This window comes from Chironomus tepperi, unplaced genomic scaffold (genome assembly GCF_022539635.2).
Source record: "Chironomus tepperi strain 1889 unplaced genomic scaffold, CSIRO-AGI_Ctep_v1 contig_349, whole genome shotgun sequence".
In the NCBI taxonomy this organism is placed as follows: Eukaryota; Metazoa; Arthropoda; class Insecta; order Diptera; family Chironomidae; genus Chironomus; species Chironomus tepperi.
The window spans coordinates 1-14198 of record NW_027226471.1 but is presented as its reverse complement, the minus strand read 5'-3'; the positions used below and the strand labels follow the sequence as shown (position 1 = coordinate 14198).

Sequence of the window (14198 nt, the reverse complement as noted above, 5' to 3'; positions counted from 1 at the left end):
TTAAATAAAAATGTCTGACACAGCAGTAGAAGTCGCACCAGCAGCAGCAGCTCCAGTTGCTTCACCAGCAAAAGCAAAGAAGGAGAAGAAACCAAAATCTGACAAGCCAAGTAAACCAAAGGCACCAAGAACTCATCCACCAGTCAGTGAAATGGTTGTCAATGCCGTTAAAACATTGAAAGAACGAGGTGGTTCATCAGTCCAGGCCATCAAGAAATTCCTTGTTGCTCAATATAAAGTTGATACTGACAAATTGTCACCATTCATCAAGAAATACTTGAAATCAGCAGTTGAAAAGGGACAATTGTTGCAAACAAAAGGTAAAGGAGCATCAGGATCATTCAAATTGCCAGCAGCAGCCAAGAAAGAAAAGGTTGTAAAGAAGGTCGCCAAGAAGGTAACTGAGAAGAAACCAAAGAAGGCTGCTGCCAAGCCAAAGAAGGCTGGTGAGAAGAAAGTCGTCAAGAAGACAATTGCCAAGAAACCAAAAGCTGCTTCAGCCACAAAGATCAAGAAGCCAGTTGCAAAGACCACAAAAAACCAGCAGCTGCTAAGCCAGCAGCCAAAAAGGCAGCACCAAAAGCAAAAGCTGCACCTAAACCAAAAGCAGCTAAGCCCAAGAAGGAGGCCAAGCCAAAGAAGGCAGCAGCACCAAAAGCAAAGAAACCAGCAGCAGAGAAGAAGCCAAAAGCTGCCAAAAAACCAGCAGCAAAGAAAGCATAAACTTAATATTTATATTTTAATAGCTGATATTCAGCAATCACCTCAAAATAGTCCTTTTCAGGACTACAAAATCTCATTCCAAAAAGAAAATTTAATTTTTGATTACAATTATCAATTTTAAATTATTACAATCTAGCATATAGCTGTTCTTAAATAAATGAAAATTCTGTGATATTACTTCTAAGATTGATCAAGGTTTTTGTCATTTCCAAATTTGTCCTTTTTCGGAAGTTTCATATTTCGAATGCTTAATTTACGAGATCAAGTCATGTGTGGGCCTCAGGGCAATGTTGAATTAAAGAGATCGGTTTTAAAGTGTAGCAGAATTTTGAAGTATTGCTGAAGAAATAGGGACGCGAATTACAATATTGCCTTTCGATTGGAACATTGTCAGTACGGACCTGAAAGTATAACGTCACGCCCATAGAAGATTGAAGCAAGAGCCTGATGAAATATGTAGTATGTGTAATTCTGGACAGTATGTCGTCAATAAATGCAGTTAATGCAAATATCAAATGAAAAAAATATTTAGAAGGAGTTTTTAAGGAACTAGAATATTTAAATGCTACGACAAAGTAATGCTGAGATCATAAAATTGACTAAAAATTTCTTCTTTTCATGTTAATATTTTTGGTGGTCTTGAAAAAGACCGTTCAAATGATAAATGAATGATTATTGATGATGATGTAGGAATTTATGCACGTTCACCACGGATACGACGAGCAAGTTGGATGTCCTTTGGCATAATTGTGACACGCTTGGCATGGATGGCGCACAAGTTTGTGTCTTCGAATAATCCGACGAGATAAGCTTCAGATGCTTCTTGTAAAGCCATGACTGCTGATGATTGGAAACGCAAGTCAGTCTTGAAGTCCTGAGCAATTTCACGAACAAGACGTTGGAATGGCAATTTACGGATCAACAATTCAGTCGATTTCTGGTAACGACGGATTTCACGAAGAGCGACGGTACCTGGACGATAACGATGTGGCTTCTTAACTCCTCCGGTTGCTGGTGCTGATTTACGGGCAGCCTTTGTTGCCAATTGTTTACGTGGTGCCTTTCCACCAGTTGATTTACGAGCTGTTTGCTTTGTACGGGCCATTTTACTTTTGAGTTTTTACTTTTCGATTTGAAATACAAACGAGAAATGATACGAGAGCGAGAATTAAGTCCCCTTTATATATGATTCTTATGGCGCGAATATGTATATGTGAGGTGGGGAGAGATAAATTTAGGGGAAATGAGAGAATTTCGATAAATTTATTGAATATCACTTAATTTACTTAATTAAATATTTGGAATTATCATCAAAAAGTTTCGTATTGTTTTGATCTAAAGATTTAGCTCAATAATAAGATCAAATATGATCAAATGATAGGAAATTGATGTAAGAATGATGAGAGAGAGGGGAAGATGAGAGAAAGTATATAAAGAGAGTGAATTTCATGGATTGGCATCATTCAAGTTTCACCGTTTCTCGTGTAAACAAGTAAGAATATATTAAAAATACAAAATGACTGGACGTGGTAAAGGAGGCAAAGGTTTAGGAAAAGGAGGCGCAAAGCGTCATCGTAAAGTTCTTCGTGATAACATCCAAGGAATCACAAAGCCAGCTATCCGTCGTTTGGCTCGTCGTGGTGGTGTCAAGCGTATCTCAGGCTTGATCTACGAAGAAACCCGTGGTGTCTTGAAAGTTTTCTTGGAAAATGTCATCCGTGATGCAGTCACATACACTGAACACGCCAAGAGAAAGACAGTCACAGCTATGGATGTCGTCTATGCATTGAAACGTCAAGGACGTACTCTCTACGGTTTCGGAGGTTAAATTTCTTTCTCCATCATCATCATCAACAACAACTTACATCAAATGGTCTTTTTCAAGACCGCAATTTAAATTATTAAAGAAAATTATTTTTATCTACTCGTATATTCTTATTAAACCAATTAAAATTCCTTATTATAAGTACCAAAGTTTAGCACTTTTTGAAAATAAAAAAATTAAAATTATTTATGGGAGTATAGATCCTGTAATGAAATAATAAGTTTCTGAAAGCTTGGAAATAATTCTGAGACTAGATGCTCCTTGAAATGACATATAATAACTAACTTTATTTTATTTTTCTTCTTACTTTTTATGCACATTTCTTTGTCACAATAATTTAAAAAATGTTTTTGTTGCTTGCTGCTGGTGTTGCTTTTAATGTTTAGAATGTATTCGGCCATGTGGCGTCTTGATGGAAGTGTCATAATTTTGCTTATGATATAGCATAGGTAGACATACTCATTGATTAACTTAAAACTGTTATCACTTCTCTGATGCAGATCACTCTCTGGTCTCAATTAAGTTCAAATGGAGCTCGATCTTGTTAGCTTCCCTTTCCATCTTGGAGTTTGCATCGGTAATCGACCTGATGTTCCATTCAATAATATCAATATCGTTTTCAAATCCGTGCAGTTGAATTGACTTGCTGAAGATTCAAGCTTTGTTCTCCTAAATACTACTTCAAGTGCAATATTGAACAGCTTCGTTGAGAGCTCATCACCTTGCTTCAGAGTAGTTTTAAACTCAAATAGTCTCGATGTGTGTCCTTGAAATTTAACTCCTTACAGCTTATAAGGGAAGCTGAATTCTGTCATTATGTTCCAAAGTCCTTATCTGTCGATGGAGTCATATGCTGCATAATATTGCAGAAGTTATATGTTTAAATTTTATGACTTCCTTGTTTATTTGTTCAAAAATTTTGTCTAAAGTCAGCATGTATGTTAAATTATTATTGCTGTTGTGCATGTTTACAAGATGATTTTAGGGTTTACAATTGTTTGGTAAATTACTTAAGTTTATAAATTATGCAAATAAAAGTTAAAATTTGAGGAAAGAGTAAAAATATGGTAACTTATGTTCTACATATGTTTGCTTTATGAATTTTTCTAGTAATACTGTCTATTTCTTTCGTTCTTTTACAACCATGGCTTCAAATTTATCTTTTGTTTAATTCCTTTTCTATTGACAAACATTATTTCATTTTCTTGGAAAATTGGGTTTTTTTAAAAAATTTTGAAATTTTTGTTTTAACATTTTTTAGACGTTTTTTTTTTTAAAATTTTTTTAACAATATTTAAACACTAGCAAAATTTCATTAAATAATTTTACAAATATTAATGTTCTCTTCTATCAACAGTTAAAAGACGCTATACCAACCAGTGGAATTTCAACTAATAAACTGTGGTGAGTAAATTTAATTAAAATTTCACTAAACCAATACGCACGAGGGTTCGTACCAAACTCCAGACAGCTTAATTCTTTCAGCATTTATTGAAGTGCTAAATCAAGACATAAAAGCATTTGTCATAGCAAAAGGCGCAACTACTCTAGTTGAAGTCAAAAGCCTAGCCAACAAATACCAAAATGCATTACAACGAGAAAAATTTTACGAAATTATTAAAATATATGCAGACGATTTCAAGCGAGGACACGTTAAACAGAAAAAAATCATAAAAACAATAACCAAAACATTCAAACATGGTCCCAAGCCCAACATCAAAACATGCAAAATGTTAATTATCAACAAAACAAGAGTTCTCAAGAACTCTCAAGAGCTTTAGAACCTGACTAGTCCATGAGTTCAAGACATTCCAACGTCTCTATGTCGGGAATTTCTTATCGACCAAACGCAATTAATAATAATAATAATAATTAATAACAATTAATAATCATAATTAGTATTAATTGCGTTTGATCGGTAAGAAATTCTTGACATAGAGAAGTTAGAACTTTCAGAACTTTTTGTGCTATGTTTAAATAACTTGTGCCTTTATATGTTCGGATGTTATAAGTGGCTGTAACTACAACGTTGTGGTGTAATTTTCGTCGAATATAGTCCATAAAGTTTGCACCGTCACAATGTTCTTTATCCAGTTGGCCATTTATAATGTTTTGGAAATATCCGTGGCCATTCTTGATGTCGATTTTCACGATTTTAAGATGACGGTCAACGTAGCGGTTGTCTTTGATCATATCTTGGTAGGCTTCTCGGCTTATTGTTTGATTGTATGTATAAGAGTCGATGAAGCACGTCGAGGTGGAGAAATATCCATTTTTACATTTGTTGATAACGACGTTGATATTGACCATACATCCGTAGGATAGAATTTTTGCGAACTCTTTTAATTGTAATAGTTGTATTGTCGCTGGTTTTGTGTCAATAATGCGTTGTTGTTTGTAGCAGGTGTTTGTATCCATCATCGAAATGGTTTTATACTTGATATTTGAATGTGAGCAATCATAAGCTTCAAGGGCATTGGTTTAGTGGAGATGAGTGACCAGATAAATGATCCAAATAATTGTGGAGAGTTTCTTTATTTGATTTGGTTTTAAGTTTTAGATTAGAATTGCAATAATAAGTTGAATCTTGAAATATTTTGTTAATTTTGATTTGCTTTATTATTTTACATATTTTCAGTGTTACATTAATGGTGCAAGGTATGAAAAAGAACATAAATAAATAAGTACCCACAAATAAAGTGAATGTATGTGAAGATGCGAAACTTATAAAATAACGGTGAGTATAAAATTAAATGTTTTTAAATCTAAGAAATAATCCCTCAAAGCGTGCTCAAGAAAGAAGAAGCGAGAAAATTAATTGAGGAAAAAAAGCAGTCAGAAGAGCCAATAGAAAGCTCAAACTCATGACTGAAAATTTAAATGAAAAATAAATAAGTAATCTTCAATCTACTTCTACTCCAATTAAAGCAACCGTCCCAAATTTACAAGACCTTGATTCAGATAGTTCCAAATTGGAAGATTTTCAAACATTAATACATAATTCTTTAAAAGATCATAGAACCAATCTTTCAGACTCGCTCAATCGATCATTAGTTAAGACATTAGTCATGGAAGACAATAAAAAATTGTTGATAAAAAGGATCAAACCTTTCGAGGGAACGAACCTCTCATTTCAACAATTTATTGATAATATTGAAAGTGTCGTAAAACTTTAGATAGACCCGAAGAAATAACGTGGAGTTAAAAAATAAACTAATCTCTTTAGGTTTTAAACCAAACTCAATGGTTGAAGCTTATAAAGCTGCTCTATCGCATGAGCAAGCATTTGAAAGATCACGCGAGAAAAATATAACCAATGGTTAGAAGAGTTCAGAAAAATATCCAATATAATAATAATCGCCTTGACAATTATAATAATAATCCATCAAACTCTGAAATGTGGCAATTGAGTTTTGACTTCTAATGAGATTAGTTTACATTTTAACTCAACGTGTATGCAACTTAAATTTAAGAATTTGGTTTATTTGTTCGGATCTATCTAAAGTTCTTACGTCACTTTCAATATAATCAATAAATTGTTGAAATGAGAGGTACATGCCCTCGAAAGGTTTGATCCTTTTTATCAACAATTTTTTATTGTCTTCCATGACTAATGTCTTAACTAATGATCGATTGAGCGAGTCTGAAAGATTGGTTCTATAATCTTTTAAAGAATTATGTATTAATGTTTGAAAATCTTTCGATTGAAACTATCTGAATCAAGGTCTTGTAAATTTGGGGCGGTTGCTTTAATTGGAGTAGAAGTAGATTGAAGATTCCTTATTTATTATTCATTTAAATTTTCAGTCATGAGTTTGAGCTTTCTATTGGCTCTTCTGACTGCTTTTCTTTCGTCAATTAATTTTCTCGCTTCTTCTCTTTCTTGAGCACGCTTTGAGGAATTATTTCTTAGATTTAAAAACATTTAATTTTATACTCACCGTTAGTTTATAAGTTTCGCATCTTCACATACATTCACTTTATTTGTGGGTACTTATTTATTTATGTACTTTTTCTTTTTCACACCTTGCACCATTAATGTAACACTGAAAATATGTAAAATAATAAAACAAATCAAAATTAACAAAATATTTCAAGATTCAACTTATTATTGCAATTCTAATCAAAAACTTAAAACCAAATCAAATAAAGAAACTCTCCATAATTATTTGGATCATTTATCTGGTCACTCATCTCCACCAAACCAACGCCCTTGAAGCTTATGATTGCTCACATTCAAATATCAAGTATAAAACCATTTCGATGATGGATACAAACACCTGCTACAAACAACAACGCATTATTGACACAAAACCAGCGACAATACAACTATTACAATTAAAAGAGTTCGCAAAAATCCCATACTATGGATGTATATTCAACATTAACGTCGTTATCAACAAATGTAAAAATGGATGGTTCTCTACCTCGACGTACTTCATCGACTCTTACACATAAATCAACCAATAAGCAGAGAAGCCTGCCAAGATATGATCAAAGACAATCGCTACGTTGATCGTTACTTGAAATCGTGAAAATCGACATCAAGAATGGCCACGGATTTTTCCACAATATTATAAATGGCCAACTGGATGCAGAACATTGTGATGGTGCTTTATGGACTACTAAATTTATGGACTATATTGGACGAAAATTACACCACAACGTTGTAGTTCCAGCCACTTATAACATCCAAACATATGAAGGCACGGGTGATTTAAACATAGCACAAAAACGTGTCATCCTGCCCAATGGCATAATAAGTCCTTACAAACCAGGTTCTTCATACTTGGAATCTCTTGGTTATTTCTATTGGAATCCAACTGAAGACACTGATGAATCCAAAAATTTCGTGCAATGAGCATGATTTGTTGTGTATGCCTTACGTACGCTTCTTCGAGAGCTACACTCTGATCAATGTCAACACTAAATTTTGTGGCTTGGAATAACAATCTCCCAGTTCCTTATTTCCCTTAGATTTCTTATACCACCGAAATGCTCCAGTAGGTTTTCAAGGATTTTCTCCATTGATGATCACATCCTGACGCGATCAAAGCTTTCACATAAGCTCGTATCGTTAATTGCCTACAGAGCTGGCATATTACTGATATATTGAGAACAATAAATCTGGAATATTTAATTGAATCCGGTCGTAACTGTTCAGGATCGACCAGGCTTGACTGTGGTTGTGGATTCATTAGTCTTTCGTGTAAGCGGCCTGCTATCTGGGATATGGTACGAACCCTCGTACGTATGAGTTTAGTGAAATTTTTAATTAAATTAACTCACCACAGTTTATTAGCTGATATTCGCTACCGACTTTTCGGTATAGCGTATTTAAACTTTCAATTTACACTGTTCACTGTATTTATTTGCTTATTTATTTATTTTTTTTTTGAGGTCTTTTCTCTAGGTCCTTAAACTTTTTTTTGAATAAAAGTCTCATTCTCTACTTAATAAAAGATAAACATTGTCTAATGCTTAGCTCTCAAACAATCTGATTCTACTACACTACAGCGCCAGGGGAGTATAGTCCTAAAGGAATAATAAGTTCTTGAAAGCTTCTAAGGCTAGTTGCTCCTTGAAATGAAATGCAATAACTAACTTTTTCTGTTCTTTTTCTTACTTTTTATGCACATTTCTTGGTCAAATTTTAAAGAATGTTTTTGTTGCTTGCTATGTTGCATTTTGTTTGGAATGTATACGGTCAAGTCTTCATGCGGCTATAACTTATTTAGTTCTAAGCCAAATGCATATGGTAAGTTATTCGATCGTTCAAGACGAAAAGGCATTGCGATCTGTTTTACCATTCCTTAGTGCCATTTAAACTGTACAAAGTTTGAGTATTTGTATTTAAATGCTATAATAATTCTTATATGTACAATTATCAGATATAGCATCTAATAATACAAATACATCCAGAATTCTAACATTATCTCCATGTTCAAGAATTAATAATTAGTTTGAACTGTATTATTTGGATTCCTAGATTGGGTCATAATATTTTACAAGAATTTTATTTGATTCGTACTGAATAGGAAAAAATTAATTTAGGATTATGAAATAAAAATTTGATTTTCTTTAGGAATTAAAATTTGTCGTCCTAAAAAGGACGGTTTATAATTGTTTGAAGGCACATTGTTGATGAATTTAAGCTTTCTTTGATTCGGTCTTCTTTGGCAACAAGACGGCTTGGATGTTTGGTAAAACACCACCTTGTGCGATTGTGACTCCGGACAAAAGTTTGTTCAATTCTTCGTCATTACGGATGGCCAATTGCAAGTGACGTGGGATAATTCTTGTCTTCTTGTTATCACGAGCAGCATTTCCTGCCAATTCAAGAACTTCAGCAGCCAAGTATTCCATAACGGCAGCTAAATATACTGGAGCTCCAGCACCAACACGTTCACCATAGTTTCCTTTACGGAGAAGACGATGGATACGACCAACTGGGAATTGTAATCCAGCACGGCTTGAACGTGACTTTGCCTTTGCCTTAACTTTGCCTCCTTTACCACGGCCTGACATTTTTTTGATAGTTTATTTGATTTAGTTTGTACGAGAAAGTTGAAGAACCAAAGATGATTCGATACTGAGTTGAATATCAACAAATGTTCAGGTATTTATACAAAATTTGAGAGCGGGAAACATGAGAGGCGTGGTCTATGCTACATGGAGAGAGAAAATGTATAAAAAGAGAGAAAAAAGTAACAAGAGTAATCAGTTGTATTCTGAATTTTATACAAAACACTTCATAAAAAATGGCACCACCAAAAACAAGCGGAAAAGCTGCAAAGAAAGCCGGAAAGGCACAAAAAGCAATCTCAAAGGATGACAAGAAAAAGAGACGTCATAAGCGTAAAGAATCATACGCAATCTACATCTTCAAAGTCTTGAAACAAGTTCACCCAGACACTGGTGTTTCATCAAAGGCAATGAGCATCATGAACAGTTTCGTCAATGACATCTTCGAACGTATTGCTGCTGAAGCCTCACGATTGGCTCACTACAACAAACGCTCAACAATCACAAGTCGCGAGATCCAAACTGCTGTTCGTTTACTCTTGCCTGGTGAATTGGCCAAGCACGCTGTCTCAGAAGGAACAAAAGCCGTCACCAAATACACATCATCCAAATAAACTGCTTTCTAAGCTGCATCGCATATCTCAAATGGTCTTTTTCAAGACCGCAAAATATTTTATGAAAAAGAGAAAGATTTTAATCAAATCAGACTGACTTATTATATTTTCTTAGATACGCAATAAACTGTTGATAATAAAATTACCAATAAATTAATCTGTATAAAGTAGAATATTTTAAAAATAAACTTAATTAAATTAAAATTGATATGAATAAAATGAATAAATTTCCAAAAATCTATATCTGAATCTTATTTCTAACTTCTGGTTCTACACTATATCGTTATATGAGAGATTGTTCTTTGTTCTTGATGCATATTTCTGATGACGCTTAAGGCTTGCTTACATAAATTAGAATCATATGTTTTGCTCAATTGTGAAATTTTTGAAGTAAAAATGAAGTTAAATTAACTAAAAAAGATTGAAATAATTATTTCAGCAGCAATTTGAAATTTAAAATCAGCCATTCTTTAAAAAAATTTTTCACTTACTTCCCATAGCTGCTCATTCATTGAGTCTGACATTTTGTATGAAGAATTTTATAAATTAATTTAATTAATAATGTTACTGTTAATTTGTCAAAATTTAATCTAACTTAAGTATATTGACAAATTTCTACAATTTGGCATCAAAATAAATTTCACAAGACATGGATAAGTTAAAGTTAAATTCATAAAATTTTATCGCATAAAATTTGAAGCACTGAGTGCTCATCATTATTTCAGTTGGTACCTGTCCATAGTTAAGTTAATTAATATTTTGAGATTTTTGACTTGATTTTATGAATCTACAATAAATAAACTTTAATTAAGTGAAAATTTCATGAAAATAGTTAAAGCGGTTCAAAAGTTATTGACAATTAATTAAAGAAATTTCTGAAATTTCTCATAAATTTTAACTTTAACAGCTGTTTTTTTGGCATTGTTAATTTAATTAAGGAAATTTAAAATCATCATTTGAGAGATTTTTCATTGTAAAATAAGATTCTAAAAAGATTTGAGATCGTTTAGTTAAAGTTTGTGAAATAATTAACAAATTTTGAGATCGACGCAGAAGTTTACAAGGGAAAATTTTCCAACAAAAATTGAGCGCGAGGCTTCGTTTCCATTCACATATCATAGTTGAGGGACCATCACATTTCTGTATTTCTCATAACATTTTCAATTTGAAAATTATTTTTATACAATCAAATCAAGTGAAATTAAATAAAAATGTCTGACACAGCAGTAGAAGTCGCACCAGCAGCAGCAGCTCCAGTTGCTTCACCAGCAAAAGCAAAGAAGGAGAAGAAACCAAAATCTGACAAGCCAAGTAAACCAAAGGCACCAAGAACTCATCCACCAGTCAGTGAAATGGTTGTCAATGCCGTTAAAACATTGAAAGAACGAGGTGGTTCATCAGTCCAGGCCATCAAGAAATTCCTTGTTGCTCAATATAAAGTTGATACTGACAAATTGTCACCATTCATCAAGAAATACTTGAAATCAGCAGTTGAAAAGGGACAATTGTTGCAAACAAAAGGTAAAGGAGCATCAGGATCATTCAAATTGCCAGCAGCAGCCAAGAAAGAAAAGGTTGTAAAGAAGGTCGCCAAGAAGGTAACTGAGAAGAAACCAAAGAAGGCTGCTGCCAAGCCAAAGAAGGCTGGTGAGAAGAAAGTCGTCAAGAAGACAATTGCCAAGAAACCAAAAGCTGCTTCAGCCACAAAGATCAAGAAGCCAGTTGCAAAGACCACAAAAAAACCAGCAGCTGCTAAGCCAGCAGCCAAAAAGGCAGCACCAAAAGCAAAAGCTGCACCTAAACCAAAAGCAGCTAAGCCCAAGAAGGAGGCCAAGCCAAAGAAGGCAGCAGCACCAAAAGCAAAGAAACCAGCAGCAGAGAAGAAGCCAAAAGCTGCCAAAAAACCAGCAGCAAAGAAAGCATAAACTTAATATTTATATTTTAATAGCTGATATTCAGCAATCACCTCAAAATAGTCCTTTTCAGGACTACAAAATCTCATTCCTTAAAGAAAAATTTAATTTTTGATTACAATTATCAATTATAAATTATTACAATCTAGCATAGCTATAGCTGTTCTTAAATAAATAAAAAATCAGTGATATTACTTCTAAGAAGAATAAGGTTTTTGTCATTTCCAAATTTTTCCTTTTTCGGAACAGTCGATACTTCAACTGTTTAATGTACGAGATCAAGCCATGATTGGGCCTTTGGGAAACGTTTAATTAGGAGAACGGTTCAGGATCGGTTTGAATAATAGCTGGAGAATTAAGTAGTTAAGCAGAATTCTAAAAGATTTCCTTTCGATTGAAATATTGTCGAATTTGAAAGTATTATGCACGCTCATAGAAGATTGAAACTAGAGCCTTATTCGATCAACCTCATTATGACTTCAATTATATTTAATAGCTTGATTATGAAATATGGAATATGAGTAATTCTGGACAGTATGTCGTCAAGAAATGCAGTTAATGCAAATATCAAATGAAAAAAATATAGAAGGAGTTTTTAAGGAACTAGAATACTACGACAAGGTAATGTTGAGATCATAAAATTGACTAAAAATTTCTTCTTTTCATGTTAATATTTTTGGTGGTCTTGAAAAAGACCGTTCAAATGATAAATGAATGATTATTGATGATGATGTAGGAATTTATGCACGTTCACCACGGATACGACGAGCAAGTTGGATGTCCTTTGGCATAATTGTGACACGCTTGGCATGGATGGCGCACAAGTTTGTGTCTTCGAATAATCCGACGAGATAAGCTTCAGATGCTTCTTGTAAAGCCATGACTGCTGATGATTGGAAACGCAAGTCAGTCTTGAAGTCCTGAGCAATTTCACGAACAAGACGTTGGAATGGCAATTTACGGATCAACAATTCAGTCGATTTCTGGTAACGACGGATTTCACGAAGAGCGACGGTACCTGGACGATAACGATGTGGCTTCTTAACTCCTCCGGTTGCTGGTGCTGATTTACGGGCAGCCTTTGTTGCCAATTGTTTACGTGGTGCCTTTCCACCAGTTGATTTACGAGCTGTTTGCTTTGTACGGGCCATTTTACTTTTGAGTTTTTACTTTTCGATTTGAAATACAAACGAGAAATGATACGAGAGCGAGAATTAAGTCCCCTTTATATATGATTCTTATGGCGCGAATATGTATATGTGAGGTGGGGAGAGATAAATTCAGGGGAAATGAGAGAATTTCGATAAATTTATTGAATATCACTTAATTTAATTAATTAAATATTTGGAATTATCATCAAAAAGTTTCGTATTGTTTTGATCCAAAGATTTAGGTCAATAATAAGATCAAATATGATCAAATGACAGGAAATTGATGTAAGAATGATGAGAGAGGGGAAGATGAGAGAAAGTATATAAAGAGAGTGAATTTCATGGATTGGCATCATTCAAGTTTCACCGTTTCTCGTGTAAACAAGTAAGAATATATTAAAAATACAAAATGACTGGACGTGGTAAAGGAGGCAAAGGTTTAGGAAAAGGAGGCGCAAAGCGTCATCGTAAAGTTCTTCGTGATAACATCCAAGGAATCACAAAGCCAGCTATCCGTCGTTTGGCTCGTCGTGGTGGTGTCAAGCGTATCTCAGGCTTGATCTACGAAGAAACCCGTGGTGTCTTGAAAGTTTTCTTGGAAAATGTCATCCGTGATGCAGTCACATACACTGAACACGCCAAGAGAAAGACAGTCACAGCTATGGATGTCGTCTATGCATTGAAACGTCAAGGACGTACTCTCTACGGTTTCGGAGGTTAAATTTCTTTCTCCATCATCATCAACACCAACAACTTACATCAAATGGTCTTTTTCAAGACCGCAATTTAAATTATTAAAGAAAATTATTTTTATTTATTCGTATATTCTTATCAAACCAATTAAAGTTCCTTATTATAAGTACCTGAATAAATTATATTTATGCATTTTATCGAAATTCGAATGCTCTACTGGTTGTATATGATTAAAAATATTGAAAATACTCATTGATGCAAGGAAATGTATTAACGTTTTTTTGAGTTTTGAAAAATTTAACGTATATCGTGATTTCAAAAATAAACATTTGTTCCAAAATTTAGTACTATCTGACTGTAAACAAACGATAAATTAAATTGAATTAAATAAATATTTTGTAAGTTTTGTGACAGAAAAAGCAGTAATAGAGCCGTCATCAGAATATTCTTCTGCTCTGAAACTGATCAGCATCAAAAATGAAGTTAAGTTTGCACAAAAAGTATAAATTCAATTTATTTATAAATTTTGTTATCGACCTGGTCGAAAAATAATTCTACGTCAGTAACGGATAGTTTTTGCTAAATTATTCGAATATTTTCCATTACACTATATAATTTTATATTTTTATCGTATAGAACTCGCCGAATCACACAATTTGGGACCACATTTACATACTTTCGATGTTTGGTTCCTTTGCTAGAGTCATTTATATCACCGTTACTGACGAAGAATTTTAAGGATTTAGTAATTTGA

At 33.7% G+C, this 14198-nt stretch overlaps 7 protein-coding genes and 1 pseudogene across 7 annotated transcripts; 5 read left to right on the top strand and 3 right to left on the bottom strand.

Moving 5' to 3' along the window:
• Positions 1–770, top strand: LOC139094132 (histone H1B-like; annotated as a pseudogene).
• A 593-nt stretch (positions 771–1363) lies between these two features.
• On the bottom strand, positions 1364–1859 carry LOC139094082 (histone H3). The gene has a single exon (XM_070644997.1). The coding sequence runs from the start codon at positions 1826–1828 to the stop codon at positions 1418–1420; it is 411 nt and encodes a 136-aa protein (XP_070501098.1). The 5' UTR covers positions 1829–1859; the 3' UTR covers positions 1364–1417.
• A 344-nt stretch (positions 1860–2203) lies between these two features.
• Positions 2204–2583, top strand: LOC139094093 (histone H4). Its single transcript, XM_070645008.1, has one exon. The coding sequence runs from the start codon at positions 2240–2242 to the stop codon at positions 2549–2551; it is 312 nt and encodes a 103-aa protein (XP_070501109.1). The 5' UTR covers positions 2204–2239; the 3' UTR covers positions 2552–2583.
• Positions 2584–8642: 6059 nt separating this feature from the next.
• Positions 8643–9131, bottom strand: LOC139094092 (histone H2A). Its single transcript, XM_070645007.1, has one exon. It carries the CDS (start codon positions 9074–9076, stop codon positions 8699–8701), a length of 378 nt encoding a protein of 125 aa, XP_070501108.1. The 5' UTR covers positions 9077–9131; the 3' UTR covers positions 8643–8698.
• A 152-nt stretch (positions 9132–9283) lies between these two features.
• LOC139094091 (histone H2B) lies at positions 9284–9742 on the top strand. The gene has a single exon (XM_070645006.1). It carries the CDS (start codon positions 9310–9312, stop codon positions 9685–9687), a length of 378 nt encoding a protein of 125 aa, XP_070501107.1. The 5' UTR covers positions 9284–9309; the 3' UTR covers positions 9688–9742.
• Positions 9743–10888: 1146 nt separating this feature from the next.
• LOC139094089 (histone H1B-like) lies at positions 10889–11744 on the top strand. The gene has a single exon (XM_070645004.1). It carries the CDS (start codon positions 10899–10901, stop codon positions 11610–11612), a length of 714 nt encoding a protein of 237 aa, XP_070501105.1. The 5' UTR covers positions 10889–10898; the 3' UTR covers positions 11613–11744.
• A 551-nt stretch (positions 11745–12295) lies between these two features.
• Positions 12296–12781, bottom strand: LOC139094090 (histone H3). The gene has a single exon (XM_070645005.1). The coding sequence runs from the start codon at positions 12749–12751 to the stop codon at positions 12341–12343; it is 411 nt and encodes a 136-aa protein (XP_070501106.1). The 5' UTR covers positions 12752–12781; the 3' UTR covers positions 12296–12340.
• Positions 12782–13124: 343 nt separating this feature from the next.
• On the top strand, positions 13125–13536 carry LOC139094121 (histone H4). The gene has a single exon (XM_070645053.1). It carries the CDS (start codon positions 13161–13163, stop codon positions 13470–13472), a length of 312 nt encoding a protein of 103 aa, XP_070501154.1. The 5' UTR covers positions 13125–13160; the 3' UTR covers positions 13473–13536.
• Positions 13537–14198: the final 662 nt, after the last annotated feature.

Coding starts and splice junctions, on each gene's coding strand:
- LOC139094082 (XM_070644997.1), bottom strand. CDS start 1,828: ATGGCCCGTACAAAGCAAACAGCTCGTAAATCAACTGGTGGAAAGGCA.
- LOC139094093 (XM_070645008.1), top strand. CDS start 2,240: ATGACTGGACGTGGTAAAGGAGGCAAAGGTTTAGGAAAAGGAGGCGCA.
- LOC139094092 (XM_070645007.1), bottom strand. CDS start 9,076: ATGTCAGGCCGTGGTAAAGGAGGCAAAGTTAAGGCAAAGGCAAAGTCA.
- LOC139094091 (XM_070645006.1), top strand. CDS start 9,310: ATGGCACCACCAAAAACAAGCGGAAAAGCTGCAAAGAAAGCCGGAAAG.
- LOC139094089 (XM_070645004.1), top strand. CDS start 10,899: ATGTCTGACACAGCAGTAGAAGTCGCACCAGCAGCAGCAGCTCCAGTT.
- LOC139094090 (XM_070645005.1), bottom strand. CDS start 12,751: ATGGCCCGTACAAAGCAAACAGCTCGTAAATCAACTGGTGGAAAGGCA.
- LOC139094121 (XM_070645053.1), top strand. CDS start 13,161: ATGACTGGACGTGGTAAAGGAGGCAAAGGTTTAGGAAAAGGAGGCGCA.